The sequence below is a fragment of the Leucoraja erinacea genome, chromosome 18 (genome assembly GCF_028641065.1).
Source record: "Leucoraja erinacea ecotype New England chromosome 18, Leri_hhj_1, whole genome shotgun sequence".
In the NCBI taxonomy this organism is placed as follows: Eukaryota; Metazoa; Chordata; class Chondrichthyes; order Rajiformes; family Rajidae; genus Leucoraja; species Leucoraja erinaceus.
Genome location: NC_073394.1, coordinates 4180775 through 4204282, shown reverse-complemented (window position 1 = coordinate 4204282; position 23508 = coordinate 4180775). Strand labels below are relative to the sequence as shown.

The 23508-nt window shown below is 48.0% G+C and overlaps 2 protein-coding genes across 2 annotated transcripts in view; both read left to right on the top strand.

The window, feature by feature from the left end:
• slc6a5 (solute carrier family 6 member 5) overlaps positions 1-6400 on the top strand; it is a 77208-nt gene extending 70808 nt beyond the window's left edge. Inside the window, exons 15-16 of the mRNA XM_055649176.1 lie at positions 3928-4095; positions 5933-6400. Of these exons, the coding sequence (XP_055505151.1) occupies positions 3928-4095; positions 5933-6088 (324 nt within the window). The 3' untranslated portion in view covers positions 6089-6400. The remainder of the gene's footprint in view (positions 1-3927; positions 4096-5932) is intronic.
• A 2249-nt stretch (positions 6401-8649) lies between these two features.
• Positions 8650-23508, top strand: part of LOC129705576 (protein kinase C-binding protein NELL1-like) — a 109657-nt gene continuing 94798 nt past the window's right edge. Inside the window, exons 1-3 of the mRNA XM_055649175.1 lie at positions 8650-9138; positions 12577-12705; positions 18865-19015. Of these exons, the coding sequence (XP_055505150.1) occupies positions 9081-9138; positions 12577-12705; positions 18865-19015 (338 nt within the window). The 5' untranslated portion in view covers positions 8650-9080. The remainder of the gene's footprint in view (positions 9139-12576; positions 12706-18864; positions 19016-23508) is intronic.

Here is a 23508-nt window from a genome sequence, read left to right as displayed (position 1 = left end):
GTGGAGTTTGCATGTTCTTCCCTGTGACTGCGTGGGTTTCCTCTGGGTGCTCCGGTTTCCTCCCACATCCTGAATTGGCTGCTGTAACATTGCCCGCGAGTGTGCAAGGCGTCGATGAGTAAAATAGGCGTAGGCTTTAGACTTTAGAGATACAGCGCGGAAACAGGCCCTTTGGTACATCATATCCGCGCTGTCCCATAGACTAACCCACACACACTAGGGACACTTTTACAACTTACCAAATTGTAGGCCAATTAACCTACAAACCTGTACATCTTTGGAGTGTGGGAGGAGGAAACCAGAGCACCTGGAGAAAATCTCTCGCAATCACGGGGAGAACGTGCAAACTCCGTACAGACAGGATCGAAAACGGGTCTCTGCCGCTGTAAGGCAGCAACTCTACCGCTGTGCCATTGTGCCGCCCCTAGGGTGCATGAGTGATGGATGGTCAGCATGGACTTTGTGGGCCGAAGAGCCTGTTTCCATGCTGTACTTCTAAGCACTCAATAGTCAGGGGTCACGGCCTCAGGTTCAGCTGCACAGATTCCAGTTGTTGCTTGCAGACCCTTCTGGCCAAGTCAAGTCAAGTCAAGTCAAGTTTATTTGTCACATACACATACGAGATGTGCAGTGAAATGAAAGTGGCAATGCTCGCGGAACAACAAAACAACCAAACAAATTATAAACACAATCATAACACACATATTATTTTACATAATAAATAATAGAAGGAAAAACGTTCTGTACAGTCAGTCCCTGGTGAGAAAGGCTGGGTATTTGTGGCAATAGGACCTTCAGGAGTCACAAAAGGTCAGCATGATAGACACAAAAAGCTCTGTGGGACGGGCAGCATCTGTGGAGAGAAGGAATGGGCGACCTTTCGGGTCAAGACTGAGGAAGGGACTCGACCCAAAACGTCACCCATTCCTTCTCTCCAGAGATGCTGCCTGATCCGCTGAGTTACTCCAGCTTCTTGTGTCTATCTTCGGTTTAAACCAGCATCTGCAGTTCCTTCACACACACAAAGGTAAGCATGACTTCTGATGCAAGATGCTGATCAAACTCAACCTCCCTCAGTATTTCCAGCACAGGATGTTCCATTAGCTGACGCTACCAGCACAGAGAAATGTCACAAAGCACGACAAGGAAACACATTCGGACAGAAATTCGCAGTGAGACAAAGAACAGAATGTTCAGCTAGTTGTCCCAACACCTAATCAATGATGTAGGCTTTAAATAGCATCCGAAAGGGGAACATTGGGAATTGTAAACTTCAGGATAAGAGAGGCACGGTGGCGCAGCGGTAGAGTTGCTGCCTCACAGAGCCAGAGACCCCGGCTGGATCCTGACCACGTGCTGTCTGTACGGAGTTTGCACGTTCTCCCCGCGACCTGCGTGGGTTTCCTCCGGGTGCTCCGGTTTCCTCCCACGCTCCAAAGACGTACAGGTTTGTATATTAATTGGTTAGGTATCAATGTAAAATCATCCCTAGTGTGTGTGTGTGTGTAGGGTCGTGTTAGTGTGGTCGGCATGGGCTCGGTGGGCTTCAGGTCCTGTTTCTGCGCTGTATCTCTAAACTAGACATTACCTTACAATAAAATAAATCGCTGCAGTTGCTACCTTGAGCAGATGCGTGAAAAGTGTCATTGGCTCCATTTGGGAAATGCAAGCAGACATTTCACACCTGCTAGTTACTCTCTTATGGATAAACAGTTTAGGTAATGTTCTTAAGACCATGAACATTGATTGATTGTTTAAGAAGGAACTGCAGATGCTGGAAAATCGAAGGTTACACAAAAAAGCTGGAGAAACTCAGCGGGTGCAGCAGCATCTATGGAGCGAAGGAAATAGGCAACGTTTCGGCCCGAAACCCTTCCGGGTTTCGGCCCGAAACGTTGCCTATTTCCTTCAGGGACTCGGGCCCCGAAACGTTGCCTATTTCCTTCGCTCCATAGATGCTGCTGCACCCGCTGAGTTTCTCCAGCTTTTTTGTGTAACATTGATTCATTGCTTGTTCTATTGTGGCATAATTGATGTTGTTTTAGGTGGCGTGGAGGAACGGTATGACCACTTTCTTCATGATAATAATGTCAAAAATAAGGGTTAAGGGTCTGTCCCACTTAGGCGATTTTTTAGGCGACTACAGGCGCCACGTGGTCGCCGGGGTGTCGCCTGTACGGTCGTGAGTCGTCTCCTCAGTCGCCCAAAGAGTCGTAGCGTCTTTCTGGTCCCCGCTGGATTTTCAACATGTTGAAAAATTTTCGGAGACAGTCGGGGACAGTGGGTCTGACGCCAACGAGCGTAGCGTGACTTCTCCTGACGTGGGCGCTGTCGTTGTTGTCGCCAGGTTCACGTAGGTTGTCGCTGGTGCTGACTCCTGTTTTTTTTTGTTGTTAAAGTAATGATTCTATTTCAAATTTTATGTCGAAGGGGGGGGGGGGGGGGTTTCAGCGACCTGCTACGACTCTGACAGTCGCCCAAAAATAGCCTAAGTGGGACAGGCCCTTTAGCGTCTTATACCGAGCAATTCGAGGGAGGAAGCATCAAAAGGATTTTTTAATGTGTGTGACTTGTGCTCATTGTTCCATTAACGTGTGCTTTGAATGGTAAATGTGGCAGCAGTTATACTGAAGGGGTTATGGGGAGAAGGCAGGAGAATGGGGTTGAGAGGGAAAGATAGATCAGCCGTGATTGAATGGTGGATTGAATAGACTCGATGGGCCGAATGGCCCCCGATATTCAGCTCCGAGAACTTATGACATTATTGCCATTGTGTAAGGAGTGGAAACAAACAACTGCACATGCTGGTTAAGGCACAAAAGGACATGTTTGTGTTTTGTGAATTGTCTTGTTTAATGGTTTTATATTCTTTAACTGAAAAAAAGTACCTGAGCTTGATACAAGATTGACCTGGCCACAGCCAAGTGTTTTTTTTTCACCATTGGCCATGTATACTCGAGGGTGGCACTGAACAGGTTTAAAGCCTGGAGATTGTAGACAATAGACAACAGGTGCAGGAGAAGGCCATTCGGCCCTTCGAGCCAGCACCGCCATTCAATGTGATCATGGCTGATCATCCCCAATCAGTACCCCGTTCCAGCCTTCTCCCCATATCCCCTGACTCCACTATCTTTAAGAGCCCTATCTAGCTCTCTATTGAAAGTATCCAGAGAACCTGCCTCCACCGCCCGCTGAGGCAGAGAATTCCACAGACTCACCACTCTCTGTGAGAAAAAGTGTTTCCTCGTCTCCGTTCTAAATGGCTTACCCCTTATTCTTAAACTGTGGCCCCTGGTTCTGGACTCCCCCAACACCGGGAACATGTTTCCTGCCTCTAGCTTGTCCAAGCCCTTAACAATCTTATATGTTTCAATGAGATAGCCTCTCATCCTTCCAAACTCCAGAGTGTACAAGCCCAGCTGCTCCATTCTCTCAGCATATGGCTGTCCCGCTATCCCGGGAATTAGCCATGTAAACCTACGCTGCACTCCCTCAATAGCAAGAATGTCTTTCCTCATTATTCCAGGTTTCGGGGGTTACGGGGAGAAGGCAGGAGGATGGGGTTGAGAGAGAAAGATAGATCAGCCATGGTCGATTGGGGGAATGATTTATGTCGACACAAAAAGCTGGAGTAACTCAGTGGGACAGGCAGCTTGTCTGGAGGGAAGGAATGGGTGACGTTTCAGGTCTGAGGAAGGGTCTCAAACCTACAATCCTCTTCGTCTTTAGAGTGTGGAAGGAAATCGGAGCTCCTGGAGAAACCCCATTTGGTCGCGGGGAGAAGACGCTCCGGTTTCGTCGCACACTCCAAAGACGTTCAGGTTTGAAGGTTGGATTGGGTGACGTTTCGGGTCGAGACCCTTCTTCAGACACTTGAAGTTGTGAACTTGTGAACTGGTGAAAAACCTGCTCTGTTTCATTTCCCAGTTCATCCTCTGCTTCAGCTTCTATCAGTGGGAGCCGCTGACATACGAGACGTACAAGTACCCGGCCTGGTCCATGGTGATGGGGTGGCTAATGCTGGCTTCTTCCGTCATATGGATCCCCATCATGTTCGTCATTAAAATGCACCTGGCACCTGGGAGCTTTATAGAGGTGAGTTGCTTGGAATCTAACGTTTCCACTACCGACGGCACGGTGGCGCAGCGGTAGAGTTGCTGCCTTACAGCGCTTATAGCGCCAGAGACCCGGGTTCGATCCCGACTTTGCACGTTCTCCCCGTGACCTGCGTGGGTTTTCTCCGAGAGTGCTTCGGTTTTCTCCCACTCTCCCAAAGACGTACAGGTTTGTAAGTTAATTGGCTTGTCATTAATGTAAAATTATACTCCAGCTTTTTTGTGCCTATAGCCACCATTTCAGCGTCCATCTTCTGTGATGTATCGAATTTAATCCATAGTTCTGATCACCACGTGATAGGAAAGATGTTGTCAAGCTTGAGTGGGCTCGGAGCAGCAGAGGCTGAAACTGAAACTGAAACTCTGCAGGAAGGAACTGCAGGTGCTGGTTTAAATCGAAGGGAGACACAAAACGCTGGAGGAACTCAGCGGGACAGGCAGCGTCTCTGGAGAGAAGGAATGGGTAACGTTTCGGGTCGAGACCCTTCTTTAGACTGATGCACCGAGGTATAGAGATAAAATGTAGTCTGAGACAGTAAGACTGGTGGGAGAACTGGGAAGGGGGAGGGGATGGAGAGGGAAAGCAAGGGCTACTTGAAGTTAGAGAAGTCAATGTTCATACCACTGGGGTGTAAGCTGCCCCAGCGAAAATGGGGGTAGACAAAAATGCTGGAGAAACTCAGCGGGTGAGGCAGCATCCATAGATGCTGCCTCACCCGCTGAGTTTCTCCAGCATTTTCGATTTTCCAGCATCTGCAGTTCCTTCTTAAACAGGCAAAATATGAGGTGCTGTTCCTCCAATTTGCGCTGGTCCTCAATCTGACAGGTCTGAACTGAAACTGGTTTGCTAAGATGGTAATGATCTGATCAAAGATCCTATAGCGGAGCAAGATAGACCACTCTTTCTAAATGCAATGGGGCTGACGTGTAGTACGCAACGGAGCGGAACATGGGCCTTTTTATCATCCATTTCAGTAACCCGACCCCACCCGACCCGACCCGCAGTGTAATCAACGTTGTGGGGGAACAGTTTGTGTTAATAAATTATAATTCTGAAAATGAGGAGAAGATTTTTAGCAAAGAACTTTTATTTTTACGAGGATGTTTCCGTAACCGGCTCCCGTCTCCGCACTATTATGCTACGGGATCTTTGGTGCGGAGACGGAAGCCGGTTACTTAAATGGGGCCGAAAATTACCCGCGAATCTCAAGTTCAAGTTCAAGTTCAAGTGAGTTTCTTGTCACATGGCCCTGATAGGACAATGAAATTCTTGCTTTGCTTCAGCACAACAGAACATAGTAGGCATTGACTACAAAACAGATCAGTGTGTCCAGGACAAAGGGGTCACAACTTAAGGATAAGGGGGAAATCCTTTAAAACCGAGATGAGAAAAACCTTTTTCACACAGAGAGTGGTGAATCTCTGGAACTCTCTGCCACAGAGGGTAGTTGAGACCACAGTTCATTGGCTATATTTACGAGGGAGTTAGATGTGGCCCTTGTGGCTAAAGGGATCAGAGGGTATGGAGAGAAGGCAGGTACGGGATACTGAGTTGGATGATCAGCCATGATCATATTGAATGGCGGTGCAGGCTCGAAGGGTCGAATGGCCTACTCCTGCACCTAATTTCTATGTTTTTATATTTTTTTATAATATATAAATATATACACACATGAATAAATAAAATGATAAAGATCTAAATCTGCCCATGAGCGTACTGCGTCTTTTTCGTCCAGTGGTCCATCTTCCTCGCTGAAGGATCTTTGGGTCTGATGTTTCTGCTTTCGTTCTGAACTTGTGCTTTGTGTGTTTTGCAGAGACTGAAGTTGGTGTGCAGTCCTCAGCCAGACTGGGGCCCGTTTTTAACGCAGCACCGTGGGGAGCGCTACAAGAACATGATGGACCCTCTGGGAACATCCTCGCTGGGACTCAAGTTGCCTCGCAAAGAAATCGAATTAGGATCTCAGTTCTAGTATTGCCGATTACTCTGTATAAATGTACGAGCTGAGCGTATTTCCATCTCCCTTCTCTCCTGTTTTCAAATCTACCCCTCCCATTTCCCTCTCAAGTGCATCGACACTCTGGTTGATGGGGTACTCCCCCAATTCCCCATTCCCAATCCCCTTCTATCCATTTAGAACCCTTCTCGTTTGTCTTCTCCTTCCGCCTCTCTTGGCCAACTGTCTTCCACCACGTCTCCCCATTCCCACCCGGAGCGAGTTAGTTCTGATCCTTAGATTATCCGCCTTGCCCGTTACCTCTCTCCGGGCTACCCCCCCCCCCCCCCCCACACTAACTCAAGCGCTTCCTCTCGAAAATATGTCCCGTGGTTTGTGCCTATCCTTCCTCCCCTCGACCACCTAGATCATCTCTTACTTGATCAGCAGCTGAGGAAGACAAGTAGGTGTGCAATTCTCTCTCGTTCCTCGACGGACGTGTTGGGGTTCAACGGCAAACTCTCTCAACCTCCGCAATACCAACCTGGGCAATTTGGCCAGACTGTACATTCTGAGATATAATGACTAGGTGTCCATGCTTCTAACAATAGAGCAGTGTTCTTTAGTGCGTATTAGTGATGTGAAGTCCCTTTAAATATCTTATTGAAAATTTAAAAAAACGTAAAAGATGGTGAGCATAGCAGTAGTTTAACAAAAGAAAACTGTCTTACATAAAAAAAAAAGTTTAGTCTTAAATTTACAGTAGTTGACTTTCGGGGAATTTTTTTGGCTCAATATTCCTGTCTCTCTGTGTGTTTCGTGTTACAAGGGTCTCAGGTAGTGTTTCTGTTGCTCTTTAGATATGATTCCAATTCTAATAGATTACTAATTCTCTCAATGTCAGTGATTTCCATTGTAATCTTGAACCCATTGAAGTCCATTCCTATATTTGATTCCCCTGGAATCTGTGGAAACACGACATTATTTAAGCAGCCACTGCATCTTGAGATTTACCGATCTCTCTCTCTCTCTCTCCTTCTCTCCCACTCCCTCTCCTCCTCTCTCTCCCTCCTCTCTCTCACTCCCTCTCTCCTCTCTCTCTCTTTTCCCTCCTATCCCTTTCTCTCTTTCCCTCTCTCTATCTCTCCTTCTCTCTCTCACCTCTCTCTCCTCCTCTCCCCCTCTCTCATCTCTCCCTCATTCTCTCCCTCCCCTTTCTCTCTCTCTCCTTTCTCCCTCCTCTTCTCTCTCTCTCTCCCTCTCTCTCTCTCTCTCTCTTTCACTCTCTCCCTCCCCTTTCTCTCTCTCTCTCCTTTCTCACTCCCTCCCTCCTTCTCTCCCTCCTTCTCTCTCTCTATCTCTCTCTATCGCTCTCTATAATATACATCTGCTCCACTGAATTGGAGCACCTTACTGCTGACTGCAATGTTATTCCCCCTCCTCCTGACATTGTCCTTCTATAAGCCATCCCAAGGCAGTGGGTACCAAAGATGGGTCTGTCTCTCTGTTGACTGAGTGAAGGGAAGGTTGTATGAAGCTGCCGAACTACTTTTTGTAAATTAAGTTTACACGTTGACCATTGGCCTTACTGATGGATTCCAATATCAGATGTACAAGGTGTATTTGATGAAACGTATATATATATATATACACAGATATAAAAATAAAAGTAAGGTGTAATTCGCCATATATATGTCGCTTGTATGTATAATATCGAGTGTCTGTGGGCACTTTAAGTGGACTTACCTCTGCGCAGGTTATTCCCTAATTACTTAACGTAATTCTAATGCATTGTATATCGGGTACGACTGCCTATGGATACAGATGTACCTCAGATCAGGTCACCACCGCCACAGAATGACCGCGCATACCTACACACACTCACTCATCTAAGTTAAACGTGGGCGTTTCATGGTCTGTACTCGCCGGTCTGTTATCTTGCATAAGTAATGTGCATGACTCATTTTTAAAAAAAATCACCATTCTTGAGGCCCTACCTCAAATTTTGTATTTATGTGTAAAAAAAAACCGCATTATATATATATATATATATATATAATAATAATAAATATATATATTTGCCTATATGATATTCACAAGAGATAACCCTATCATGTAAACTCTTAAGGAACAAAAAAAAGGAAATAAATGTGTTTTAAATGTTACAATGTTGGCGTAATCCATGAAGGGCCGTCGGTGTGGTGATATCTTCCCTGCCCGGCGCCGTTATATCAATACTCACGCCGCGGGCCATCACGGTGACATGTGCAGTCTTCCTGGTTCTCCAAAATATTCCAAAAGGAATTTAAACTGGAGGTGGTGGAGGGAGGATTTCAGCCAGAAAGGGATTTTTGGGAAGAAAGAGCTACGTTAAATGTAGTTGCATCTGGCTGGGTAACTATGGTAGGGTGAAGATTTCGTTGTCTCTAATTGAGACAATGACAATAAATTTGAATACAATACAATACAAGATTATTCCACGCTCTGTGGGAGAAATATCGGTGGGGAAATAGCGGTTCCACTGCACGTTTTGTTCGCACCGAGGAGCAGGAATCCTGTCCGTATTTTTTCCCCAGCCCAGGTCTAATCCTGCCTCTTAAACAGCCGAGGATTTTTTTTTCCCTTCTCCCCACCCCTCCAGCGCTGGGTGTATGTGTGTGTTATCACTAGGTGAAAATACCAAATGCGTGCTGCACGCCTCGTCTCCGCGCTCCTCACGCCGGCCAAAGGGGGTCCTCTCCGCCCGTGTGTCTCGCCATTTCCCCGGCGATGAGATTGCGTGATTCGAGCCTCGACATCCACCTCCCCCCCATCTCTCCGCCCTGGGTGGACTGGCCCTTGGAGAAGCGTCCGAGCTCTGGCAGCAGCAGCAACAGCAGCAGCAACAGCTACAGCGCGAACAAGTCTCTCGCCAGTCTCGTCTCTCCGCTCGCCAAGTTTGCGCACGGCATCTGAGCCGGCTGGATACCGTGGTGGCAATCAGCTCTCTGATCGTGCAACACACACAAAAACCCCCACACACACAAACATGCTGCAAATGGATGTAATTCCAGTAATTCTGGCTTTCGTACTCTCCGCTAAATCAGGTAAGATTGTCGATAAATTCTTGCATGGAATTCTCTATTTCTCCCTATCTCTCTCTCTCGGGCAGGTACAGTTTGACTGCAGACTGACTGAAGGCACAAAACGCTGGAGTAACTCAGCGGGACGGGCAGCGTCTCGGGATAGAAGGAATTGAGGTGGCGCTTCGGGTCGAGACCCTTCTCCAGACCCCCTAAACGCCACCCGTTCCTTCTCTCCAGAGCTGCCGCCCGTCCCACCGAGTTACTCCAGCGTTTTGTGTGCACCTTCGGTTCAAGCCGCCCCTTCCTGTACAGTTTGCCTGTTTAACTTGCATGCTATCTGGCTTTAGATTACGCCCTACCTGAGACCTCTCCAGGGCGAAGGCACACGTGCATTAAACCTCAATCTTGTGAGATTTTAAGTGCATTATTCAAGAAGCTCTCGACTCCGGCTGCGGGTTGAGGTTTAAACCCCAAACGCGAGCACCCGTTTATTGCCCCGCTGCTCATCCTCGGTGCTAAATATTGTAACATCGCCCGGGCCAGTAGTCTGTGCGGTTTTGGTGGCATTTTCGACTCGACTGTGGTTTGCAAGCGAGTTTTTAATAACAGTCTCGTCTGGCTAGCGACCACTTTCCCACTTCTCAAGGGACTCTCATGATATCACCGTATTAATTTTAGCACAAATGCATTTAAAAGAGAAAAAAAACGGCGCAGACTATTTGCACCTCCTTGCGTTTTACTGATTAAAATATGAATTTCACTCCGATCGCCGGCGCTTGGAGTAATTAACATGGACATTCGCGAACTAGGGTGATTGGAGTCGGTCAGATCCACCTGTCTGCAAAATCACACACACACACTCACACACACACACGTGTGTCTACGTGAACTCGGCCGGATTAAAGTCACCCTAATGCGACACCTCGCTTTCTCAATTCACCCCCGGAAAGGTTCAGGTTTTTTGTTTTACATTGTCAGGCTGCAAACAATCGCTCTCTGCTCCCCTGGTTAACAAGCCCAGTTCACTCAATATCGTTGTCTTCATTGGAGAAACCACACCGCGTACTTTAGCCCCACTGTTAAAATACCTGAACACACACACACAGACACTAGACACTCATACACACACAGACAGACACTAGACACTCATACACACACAGACAGACACTAGACACTCATACAAACACAGACAGACACTAGACACAAACACACACACGACACTCATAGACACACACACAAACAGACACAGACACTCATAGACACACAGACACTAGACACTAGACACACAGACACAGACACACGACACTCATAGACACAAACACACACACAGACACTAGACACTCATACACACACACACCATCTCACTCAGTCTCATCTCACTCAGTCTCACACATTCTCACACACATACTCACAATCTCTCTCTCTCAAACAGACACATCACTCATAGACACACACATCGACGCCAACACATATATACACACACCTTCACCTACACTTACATTCTCACAGATACACCGCCTCACACATACTCTCTCACACAGACATATGGACACAGACACACAGAGACACACGTCGACACACTCACACACCATCTCACTAACACACACTCTCACATTCTCACAGATACATACACACACACACACACTCTCTCACATAGACAAACACACACACACACACATCGACACCGAGACGCAGCCACATATACACACACACTCTGACATTCTCGCACACACTTTACCGAACACACTCTCAAACACACGCTGTCTCACTCACACACTCTATCGCACATACTCTCCCCCGACACACACACACACGGGGGCGCCGGGTTGTTGAGTTATGCGATTTTAAAGCGGCCCCGTTAACAAATTTGAAGCCACATTTCCACCGCGTTTAGAATGGTAACATTCCACGGGTTTCCCCATTCACTGATACAAAACGCTGGAGCAACTCAGCGGGTCGGGCAGCATCTCTGGGGAAAGGAATAGTTGATGTGTCGGGTCCAGACCCTTCTTCTGACCCGTCACCTATCCCCTTTCTCCAGAGATGCCCCGGACCCGCTGAGTTACTCCAGCACTCTGTGTCTTATCTTCGGTGTAAACAAGCATCTGCAGTTGAAGTCCTGCACGGTTTCCCCGTTGTTTTTTTTTTAATGTGTCGGTTCACACCGACTACAGATTTCAAAACAGCCCGCTCTCCGAAAAGCACCAAAAAAAAAATTCATTGACAAAAGCAACGAGCGATTGCAAACCGACTCTCAGCAACGCGACTTTAGGGCCTGTCCCACTTGGGCGTCATTTGCGCGTCACGCAGATGGCGCGCGAAGATTTTGTACATGTTTGGCGTCTCCTCGTATGTCAAGAGTGAAGAGGGTGGGAAGGAACTGCAGATGCTGGTTTACACCGAAACTAGACACAAAATGCTGGAGTAACTCAGCGGGACAGGCTGGCAGGCAGGCAGCATCTCTGGAGAGAAGGAATGGGTGACGTTTCCGATCGAGACCCTTCTTCAGACCACGACCCGAAACGTCACCCATTCCTTCTCTCCAGAGATGCTGCCTGCCTGCCTGGCCCGCTGAGTTACTCCAGCATTGTGTGTCTATCTTCAGAGCCAAGAGTGTTTTCTTGTCATGTCCCAGATAGAACAATGAAATTCTTCACTTGCTGCAGTACAACAGAATATATGTTAGACAATAGACAATAGGTGCAGGAGTAGGCCATTCGGCCCTTCGAGCCAGCATTGATTCAATGTGATCATGGCTGATCATTCCCAATCAGTACCCCGTTCCTGCCTTCTCCCCATATCCCCTGACTCCGCTATTTTTAAGAGCCCTATCTAGCTCTCTCTTGAAAGCATCCAGAGAACCGGCCTCCACCGCCCTCTGAGGTAGAGAATTCCACACTCACCACTCTCTGTGAGAAAAAGTGTTTCCTCGTCTCCGTCCTAAATGGCTTACTCCTTATTCATAAACTGTGTCCCCTGGTTCTGGACTCCCTCAACATCGGGAACATGTTTCCTGCCTCTAGCGTGTCCAAACCCTTAACAATCTTATATGTTTCAATGAGAACCCCTGTCATCCTTCAAAGCTCCAGAGTGTACAAGCCCAGCTGCTCCATTCTCTCAGCGTAAGCATAGTACACTGTAAACAATATAATACATGAGGAAAAAAAGTTCAGAACACACATACACACACGAACACACATCGTTGCTGGAGTAACTCAGCGGGTCAGATATCATCATGCCTTTTTTTTCTCCAGAGATGCTGCCTGTCTGTCCTGCTGAGTTACTCCAGCTTTTTTGTGTGTGTCTAACTTTGGTGTAAACCAGCATCTGCAGTTCCTTCCCACACATACTCACAAGAACTCACAGGCTAATACTTTGGGGGCATGAGGTAGCTGAGAATGAAGTCGTTCTGGCTTGTGGCGTGTGAGCGTTTAGTTAAAGACTGTTTTATTTCTATAGTCTTAGGGTTTGGAGTGGACCCTGACTTGCAAATCGATGTCACCCGAGAGCTGGATCTCGCTAATACGACGACTGGAGTTGCTCAGGTACCGGGGTTATATAATAACAGCAAAGCATATTTGTTTCAAGGTAAATAGGACCAAGATATCAATAATTTTTCTTTCACCTACTAGCGTTATCACCGCCATTCATGCAACCCATTCATGCAATTTAAGAATAAGGGGCAAGCCTCATTTAGAACGGAGATGAGGAAGCACTTTTTCTCACCGAGAGTGATGAGTCTGTGGAATTCTCTGCCTCAGAGGGCGGTGGAGGCTGGTTCAAGAGAGAGCTAGATAGGGGTCTTAAAAATAGCGGAGTTAGTGAGATATGGGGAGAAGGCAGGAACGGGGTACCGATTGGGGATGATCAGCCATGATCACATTGAATGGCGGTGCTGGCTCGAAGGGCCGAATGGCCTACTCCTGCGCCTATTGTCTATTGTCTAACCCGGCTCGCTTGCGTTCCCCTTGTCTGTCACTAAGCAATCGACCCCCGTTTTACTGCCCTTTCGAGCGAAACACAAGGCGCTGGAGTAACTCAGCGGGACTGGCAACGTGTGCAGAAGGGTCCCGACCCAGTCCTTCTCTCCAGAGGTGCTGCCTGTCCACGCTGAGTTACTCCAGCGTTTTTGTGTCTACCTTCGGTGTAAACCAGCATCTGCAGTTCCCACCTGCAGCACCTGCAGATAGGACAGGTGCAAGGTCAGGACAGGTGCATGGATAGGACAGGTGCATGGATAGGACAGGTGCGTGGATAGGACAGGTGCGTGGCTAGGACAGGTGCGTGGATAGGACAGGTGCGTGGCTAGGACAGGTGCGTGGCTAGGACAGGTGCGTGGCGTGGATAGGACAGGTGCGTGGCTAGGACAGGTGCGTGGCTAGGACAGGTGCGTGGATAGGACAGGTGCGTGGATAGGACAGGTGCGTGGATAGGACAGGTGCGTGGCTAGGACAGGTGCGTGGATAGGACAGGTGCGTGGCTAGGACAGGTGCATGGATAGGACAGGTGCATGGCTAGGACAGGTGCGTGGATAGGACAGGTGCATGGCTAGGACAGGTGCGTGGATAGGACAGGTGCGTGGCTAGGACAGGTGCATGGATAGGACAGGTGCATGGCTAGGACAGGTGCATGGATAGGACAGGTGCATGGCTAGGACAGGTGCGTGGATAGGACAGGTGCATGGCTAGGACAGGTACGTGGATAGGACAGGTATGTGGATATGACAGGCTTGTAAGGATATGGACCAAATGCTGGCAGGTGGGACTAGTGTAGCTGGGACATGTGGCCGGTGTGGGCAAGTTGGGCCGAAGGGTCTGTTTCCACACTGCATCACTCTATGACTCGATGACACAGAAAGCTGGAGTAACTCAATGGGTCAGGCAGCATCTCTGGAGAAAAAGGATGGGTGGCCTTTTGGTCGGGACTTCAGACCCAAAACGTTACCTATTCAATCCTCCTGTCTCCAGAGATGCTGCCTGACTCGCTGAGTTACTCCAGCCTGTCTTCAGTGTAAACCAGCATCAGCAGTTCCTTCTTACGCAAGGGGATGGGTGGATTCAGGTGAGGGGGGGGGGGAGGAGATTGAATGGCAGGTGAGGGGAGTAAGTGACAAAGGCTGAAGGTGACAAGAAGACATACAGGTGTCAGATGAGGAGGGGGGAGTTGAAATGTAAAGCTGGAGTGAGGATATAGTTGGGAAGAGAAAGGGATAGTATGCCAGGGGAATTGAGGGTCTCGGGATGAGGATACAATGCTAGGTTAATAAACAGAAATATACACACAGGTTGACACAAAATGCTGGAGAGGAACCGACATGGAAACATAGAAACATTGAAAATAGGTGCAGGAGGAGGCCATTCGGCCCTTCGAGCCAGCACCGCCATTCATTGTGATCATGGCTGATCGGCCCCAATCAATAACCCGTGCCTGCCTTCTCTCCATATCCCTTGACTCCACTAGCCCCTAGAGCTCTATCTAACTCTGTCTTAATTCCATCCAGTGACTTGGCCTCCACTGCCCTCTGTGGCAGGGAATTCCACAAATTCACAACTCTCTGGGTGAAAAAGTTTTTTCTCACCTCAGTCTTAAATGACCTCCCCTTTATTCTAAGACTGTGTGGCCCCTGGTTCTGGACTCGCCCAACATTGGGAACATTTTTCCTGCATCTAGCTTGTCCAGTCCTTTAATAATTTTATATGTTTCTATGAGATACCCCCTCATCCTTCTAAACTCCAGTGAATACCAGCCTAGTCTTTTCAATCATTCCTCATATGACAGTCCCGCCATCCCAGGCAGCATCTCTGTGGAATAAAAAAGGATGGGTCACATTTTGAGTCGGGATTCTTCTTCAGACCGAACACAGAGAGAAAATGCTGGAGTAACTCAGCGAGATGGGCAGCATCTCTGGAGAGAAGGAATGGGTGAGGTTTTGGGTCGAGACCCTTCTTCAGACTGATTGGAGAACGAGGGTGGTGGAGAAATAGAGGGATAGGGAAAGAGGATGTTTCCACTAGTGGGAGAGTCTAGGACCAGAGGTCACAGCCTCAGAATTAAAGGATGTTCCTTTAGGAAGGAGTTGAGGAGGAATTTATTTAGTTAGAGGGTGGTGAATCTGTGGAATTCTTTGCCACAGACGGCTGTGGAGGCCACAAGTCAGTGGATATTTTTTTTAAGGCAGAGATAGATAGATTCCTGCTTGGTGCGTGTGTCAGGGGTTACGGGGAGAAGGCAGGAGAATGGGGTTAAGAGGGAGAGATAGATCAGCCATGATTGAATGGCAGAGTAGAATTGATGGGCCGAATGGCCTTAATCTGCTCCTATCACCTATGACCTTATGGAAGCAAAGGTTCTTCAGACTGAAGAAGGGTCCCGACCCGAAACGTCGCCCGTTCCTTCTCTCCAGAGATGCTGCCTGTCCCGCTGAGTTACTCCAGCACTTTGTGTCTCTCTCTGGTATAAACCAACACCTGCAGTTCTTTGTTTCCACACATAGACACAGGTGCATTGGCGACTGGGAGAGGGACTGTCTGCCGGCAGAGCTGGTTGGTGGTCACGGATGAAGCCTCTGTAATGAATTCTTTCAAATTCTCCATATTTTATTCATGACTTTTGTAATGTTACACTGAAGCAAACAAAGGCCAGAGTCTTCGCTTCTTTATATTTTAAAAAAAAGCCCCCGCTGTATGAGGGAGTGAGAATTAGATCTTGCATGTGATGCTGACCAGTCTTTGGCAATAGGGGAGGTACCTGAGGCTGCTCGCCCTCAACACCTCACTCTCTGGAGAGGGGTGATTAACTACCCGACTGATTAGCTGGGAATATTCCACCTGCCCCCCAGTGGGTGGGAACCTTCCCCCCTCCCTCTCCCCTCTCCCCTTCCCCTCTTCTCTTTCCTCCCCACTCCCCTATCCCCTCCCCCCCTCTCCCCTTCCCCTCTTCCTGGTGAACCTCTGGAACTCTCTGCCACAGAGGGTAGTTGAGGCCAGTTCATTGGCTATATTTAAGAGGGAGTTAGATGTGGCTCTTGTGGCTAAGGGGATCAGGGGGTGTGGAGAGAAGGCAGGTACAGGATACTGAGTTGGATGATCAGCCATGATCATATTGAATGGCGGTGCAGGCTCGAAGGGCCGAATGGCCTACTCCTGCACCTAATTTCTATGTTTCTATGTTTCTCTTTCCTCCCCTCTTCCTTCAGCCATTCTCCCTCCCCTTTCCACTCTCCTCTCCTGTCTCCCTCCCCTTCCATGTTCCCTAACTCTCCCCCTCTCCCCCTCTCCCTCTCTCCCCCTCTCCCGGGTTTTCTCCGTGTGGTTTCTCCGTACAGTTTTGGAGGTTAATTGCCTTCTGTAAATTGCCCCTAGTGTCTGCAGGATAGAACGAGTGTACGAGGTGACCGCTGGTCAGCATGGACCCGCTGGGCCGAAGCGCCTGTTTCCACAATGTATCACTAAACTAAACTTAGTTGACTCGATGGGGGGAAGGGCCTCTGAAGAAGGGTCTCGACCCATTCCTTCTCTCCAGAGATGCTGCCTGACCCGCTGAGTTACTCCAGCGTTTAGTGTCTATCTTCGACCCTGTTTCAACGCTGTAACACTAACTTAAACTAAACAAAAAATTGGGATATTTTTTGTAAAAGACACTTTTTCTGATCGAAAGTTAATTTGAATTTTTTCCCTTATTTTCTACCTTGCATCAATGGCACAATAAAGTGTTGATAAAACTAAGCTTCACGTGCAACATCATCGCGCTGTTTCGGGTAAACTTAACCTGACACGTTTAAGCATGCGAGCGCTAGATGCAATAAAAAGCTCCACACAAATCGCTTTTCAAGGGAACTCCTGATTTTCAAATTGAGGTAGACAAAAGTGCTGGAGAAACTCAGCGGGTGCAGCAGCGTCTATGGAGCGAAGGAAATAGGCAACGTTTCGGGCCGAAACCCTTCTTCAAATTGAGGTGATACTTCCATTAGAATAGTTCTCAACATGGTGCCATTAATGACCAGACTTGGACTGGACTCCCCCATGAAATGACACTCTCCTTCCTAGTGAAGAAAGACACATAGTGCTGGATGTTTCAATGAGGTCAGGCTCATCATCCTTCTAAACATCCAGAGTATACAAGCTGGTTGGGGCTCCTTCTCTTCATTTGACACAGAGTTGGGGGAGAGGAAGCAGGTCAGAGAGCATCTGTGGGGAACATGGAAAGTGACGTTTATGGATAGGTGGACACGGGCGAGGGGGGGGGGGGGACGTTGACGATAGGCAGGTTCTTTGGACAAAAGCCGGGGATGAAAAGACACGGTGCCAGCCCGTGAGGATAGAGAGCTGCGAATTGTGAAGCTCGAGGATAGAAAAGTTTCCAATTGTGAAGATGGAGGAAAGGAATGCAGGTGGGGGGGGGGGGAGAAAACTGATGCAAGGTGATCCCGGAGGGGAGTTAATGGTGGAGGCGTGGTGTGGGGGGAAGGGGGTGTTTGTATGTTAGTTTAGTTAACTAGCATGTTCTACAGAGATGCTGCCCGGCCCGCTGAGTTACTCCAGCACTTTATGTCAAATGCTGAGAGAATGGAGCGGCTGGGCTTGTACACTCTGGAGTTTAGAAGGACGAGAGGGAATCTCATTGAAACATATAAGATTATTAAGGATTTGGACATGCTAGAGGCAGGAAACATGTTCCCGATGTTGGGCGAGTCCAGAACCAGGGGCCACACAGTTTAAGAATAAGGGGTAAGCCATTTAGAACGGAGACGAGGAAACACTTTTTTCTCACAAAGAGTGGCGAGTCTGTGGAATTCTCTGCCTCAGAGGGCGGTGGAGGCCGGTTCTCTGGATACTTTCAAGAGAGAGCTAGATAGGGCTCTTAAAGATAGCGGAGTCAGGGGATATGGGGAGACGGCAGGAACGGGGTACTGATTGGGGATGATCAGCCATGATCACATTGAATGGTGGTGCTGGCTCGAAGGGCTGAATGGCCTGCTCCTGCACCTATTGTCTATGTCATTCTCAGGTAGTCCAGCATCTGCAGCCTCCTGTGATTACACCTATACTCTAAATTTCCTGTACATGTAAATGCTTTAACTATGAGAGCCAATTCATCGATCCATCTCATTCTACATTCCTGTTTTATAGATGTGTGCAAAAAGTCTTTGATGTAATGCTTTATACTCTATTGAGTGTGTTGACCTTTCACAAATGCATGCATGTATGGATGGATGTGCAAAAGTCTAACAAACAAGCATGTTGATACTTCCCGAACTGAGACGGTAAAATATAAAGGGCCTGTCCCACTTTGGCGACTCTTTAGGCGACTGACGGGGATTAGTTTGAATGTAATTCACCTACAACACTTGGCGACAACCTACGACAGAAAAGATTTGTTGCTACTCTTGCCAACATTTTTACGGCAGTCGCCCAAAAAATCGCCAAAGTGGGACCAGTCCATATTGGCACGTATGTACAAGAAAGGCCATTTTTTCGGCGACTGCTACTAAATTTTCAACATGTTGAAAAATTTTCGGCGAGAGTGGCGACAATTTTTGCTGTCGTAGGTTGTCGTAGGGTGCCACCATAGGTGAATCCCTCTAACATTAGTCCCTGGCAGTTGCCTATTGAGTCGTCAAAGTGGGGACAGGCCCATGATGAGAGTCTTCCTTTATTGGTGTCTGGGAAATATCATGGCTGGAGATGATGTTGGGAAGATTGTGTGAGGCGAGATTTGTTGTGACTAGTTGCGCTTGGCTTTCCTCAGATGTGGAGAGACGGATAGAGGCAACTCCACACACGACGAAGAAAATGGTCCAACTGCTTCGAAACAAGAGCGAGTTCACCGTTATAGCAACTATCCAACAGAAGGTTTTAACCTCGGGTGTCATCTTGTCCATCCACCAGTCTGATCTCAGGTAAAGTGATGCGTTCCGCATATGGGGCAAAATGCCAACTAATATTAACTGTGTGGTGGGAAGGAACTGCAGAGGCTGGTTTACAGCAAAGATAGACACATAAAACTGGAGTAACTCAGTGGGTCATGTGGCATCTCTTGAGAAAAGGAGTAGGTGATGTTTCGGGTCGAGACCCTTCTTCAGACAGAGAGACTCAACACTACCAGACATTTTACATTTACACCAAGCCAATTCGCCCGCAAACCTGGACGTCTTTGGAGTGTGGGAGGAAACCGAAGGGCCCAGAGAAAACCCACGCAGGTCACAGGGATAGAAACATAGAAAATAGGTGCAGGAGTAGAGGCCATTCGGCCCTTCGAGCCAGCACCGCCATTCAATATGGTCATGGCTGATCATCCAACTCAGTATCCCATCCCTGCCTTCTCTCCATACCCCCTGATCCCATTTAGCCACAAGGGCCACATCTAACTCCCTCCTAAATATAGCCAATGAACTGGCCTCAACTACCTTCTGTGGCAGAGAATTCCACAGATTCACCACTCTCTGTGTAAAAAATTATTTTCTCATCTCGGTCCTAAAAGACTCCCCCTTATCCTTAAACTGTGACCTCTAGTTCTGGACTTCCCCAACATCGCAAACAATCTTCCTGCATCTAGCCTGTCCAACCCCTTAAGAATTTTGTAAGTTTCTATAAGATCCTCCCTCAATCTTCTAAATTCTAGCGTGTTCAAGCCAAGTCTATCCAGTCTTTCTTCATATGAAAATCCTGACATCCCAGGAATCAGTCTGGTGAACATTCTCTGTACTCCCTCTATGGCAAGAATGTCTTTCCTCAGATTAGGGGACCAGATTAGGAGGGATGAACGTTCAAACTCCGTACAGACAGCACCCGTAGTCGGGATCGAACCCGGGTCTCTTGCGCTGTGAGGCAGCAGCTCTACCCGCTGTGCCACAGTGCCGCCCCATTTAGTTTATTGCCACCATTACGGAGGTGCAGTGAAAAGCTTTTGTTGTGTGCTAATGAGTCAGTGGAAAGACTAAACTAAACTAAAATGCTGGGGTCAATAAGATTAATTCTTAACGGTGACATCCGAGGTGTATATTGAGATGAGAGTCAGCCTAGCAAGTCGGGTAAATGAGAGACCAATATTTTATACAACAGCTTATTATTTTTCCCTAGTTGACCCAAGAGTGCTTGTCGGTAATTATTACTAATTTTCCATTTTTCGCTTTTGTCATTCCTTGATGATGGCAAGAGATGAAATCATCCTTTATGTTCTGCCTAGCGCTGGATCTGCAGTGAACAGTATATAATTATGCAATTAACTTGGAATCATAATCTCTTGTCATTTGAACTGAATCCTTCACAGAGGTGCCTCAATAGATGTAATAATGTGTTTGTTAACAAAACATTGCAGAATAGTTCATGCGGCTAACGGAATCAAGGGATTTATGGGGGGGAAAAGCAGTACTTCCCTAATATTATATTCATTTAACATTGCTTTTCTGAAGTTTGTAAGAGATAGGAGCAGAATTGTGCCATCGAGTCCGCTCCGCCATTAAATCATGACTGATCTGTCTCTCCCTCTCAGCCCCATTCACCTGCCTTCTCCACGTAAGCCCAGATATCCGGAACTAGCCCACACAGAAACACTACCGCTGCACCACCGTGCCGCCCCCAACTACCGCCTCACAGCGCCAGAGACCCAGCGTCGATCCTGGCCACGGGTGCTGTCTGTACGGAGTTTGTACGTTCTCTCTTGATGCTCCTCAACACATCATCAGTGATGTAACCTGGGGTCATCGGGTGTTTCGGGTCTCAGACACCCTCGCCCAGGCGACCCAGCCGTGGTTGACCAGACCACGACTTGCGTTCAGGTGGCATTCGCTCCTCCCCATGGACCTCCTCTCCTGATCCAGAGCCATCTCGAGGCCTTCTCCGCTGCCTCTGTGGTGTTCTTGATGGCTCTTGTCCTCGCCACTCCGTTGATGCCCAGTGCACTCAAGGCTTTGTAGAGCGATTGCCCTGCAAAACCTCTGCAGCCAACCTCGATGGGCAAACACCTTGCGCAGCGGCAGAGTTGCTGCCTCACAGCACCAGAGACCCGGGTTCGATCCTGACCACGGGTGCTGTCTGTACGGAGTTTGCATGTTCTCCCCGTGACCTGCGTGGGTTTTCTGCCACACGCCAAAGACGTCCAGGTTCAAAGTTCAAGTTTCAAGGTTTGTTAAAAGGACCTGTCCCACCTGGCGATTTTTTCGGCATCTGTCGGCATCAGTGACTGACGTACCAGGTCACCGAAAAAAATCGCGGAGTGACGACGTATTGACACGTGGCATCTCCTCGAGTGTCGAAACGGGAATCGCTGGTCGGCACGGGCTCGGTGGGCCGAAGGGCCTGTTTCACGCTGTATCTCTAAACTAAACTAAAAAAATCAGGTCCTCGAGTCCTGGCAACAACCTCAGATATCTCTGCACCTTGCTCAAGTACTTACGGGCCTGTCCCACTTGGGCGACTTTTTAGGCGACTGCAGGAGACTATGCGGTCGCCACATGTTCGCGGGCGGTTGCCGGGGAGTCGCCTTCATGGTCGCGAGGAGTTCCCGCATTCTGGGAACTTGTCGCGGCCTCATTATGGTCGCCGTGAGTTTTTCAGCATGCTGAAGAATTAGCGGCGATTAGAATGAAGCCCCCACGGAGAGTAGCGAGAATTCTCGTGCCGTGGGTGGGTCGCCAGGAGGTCGAAGGTTGTCGTAGGTTGTAGCCGATACTGACCGGTGAGTTTCATTGGAAACAAAAAGGTAAGCTGTAGTTTTCAGAACCAAGGACCGACAACGGCAGTAAATGTCCGCCGAGCTTCAAAGCCGTGTATCTCTGGCTTCTTAAAAGCTGTCTCCACTCCTCACCTGCATCTACCTTTCAATTGGCCCTCCCTCTTTTAAAGAGTCTCGCGTACACTGTGCTTTAGCACGTGGTGTCTACAGTGTCGCAACCTTCCTGGTTCATCGTGGTGTGTGCCGAAGGGCCTGTTTCACGCTGGCTCTTAAACCGTGTGAATTTTTTAGACTGGCAACCCCTCAGATATCTCTGCCTTGTCTCAAGTACCCCGCCTGCATAATGGGGCTGGTGAAGGTGTGTGTGTGTGTGCGTGTGTGCGTGTGTGCGTGTGTGCGTGTGTGTGCGTGTGTGTGTGACTTGACATTTGCTGACAGTCCGCTGAAAAATCGCCGAAGTGGGACAGGTCCATGACATAGATCTAGCATGGACAAGTTGGGCTGAAGGGCCTCTTTCCATGCTGTATGACTCTGTGACTCCACAGGGAATTTGACACTGTTGCTCGGAATGAACATATTGCATGAAATAATTTGCTTTTAAAGGAAAACCACGAAGAATTTTAATATTTATTAAATTTGATATTCAAAATTCATTGCCATGCTTGAACTTTCTACTCCTCATGGGATCTGTGCCAGATGCTAGATTTTTAATTACATCAATAAATTATCTTCTAATTATGATTTACTCGTGTACAGTTTCAGAAGCAGCAAGGATTAGGTCTTCATGCCAAACTTGACGTTGCATTGTGTGTATCTTGTCAGCTGATACTGCCGAGGAGACAGGAATAGATGGGAAGCTTGCAAATCCTTTAGACTTTATCAGAAGTAAAAATGCCAGATAATAATTTGTCAGAGCTGAAAGGAAATGGTTGATCTCCTAATGAAAAGAACAAGACGAATATCAGGCATCAAGATATCTCTGCTTCCGAGATGATGTTAAGCTGGAAAGGGTGCAGAAAAGATTTAAGGAGGATCTTGCCTGTGCTATATATCAGCCATGATTGAATGACGGAGTAGACTAGATGGGCTGAATGGCCTAATTCTGCCCCTAGAACCTTGAGCAGACTAGTGCTGTATTCCAGAGAACGCAGGGATGAGGGGGTGATTATATAGAGGTGTACAAGACCATGAGAGGAATAGATAGGGTGAATGCACAGTCTTTCACTCGGAGTATGGGGAATTTGAGAACCAAAGTACATAGGTTTATGGTGAGAGAGGGGGAAGATTTAATAGGAACCGGAGGGGCAATTTTTTTACTCAAAGGGTGTTGGTTATAGAAACATAGAAACATAGAAATTAGGTGCAGGAGTAGGCCATTCGGCCTTCGAGCCTGCACCGCCATTTATATGATCATGGCTGATCATCCAACTCAGTATCCCGTACCTGCCTTCTCTCCATACCCTCTGATCCCCTTGGCCACAAGGGCCACATCTAACTCCCTCTTAAATATAGCCAATGAACTGGCCTCAACTACCCTCTGTGGCAGAGAGTTCCAGAGATTCACCACTCTCTGTGTGAAAAAAGTTCTCCTCATCTCGGTTTTAAAGGATTCCCCCCTTATCCTTAAGCTGTGACCCCTTGTCCTGGACTTCCCCAACATCGGGAACAATCTTCCTGCATCTAGCCTGTCCAACCCCTTAGAATTTTGTAAGTTTCTAT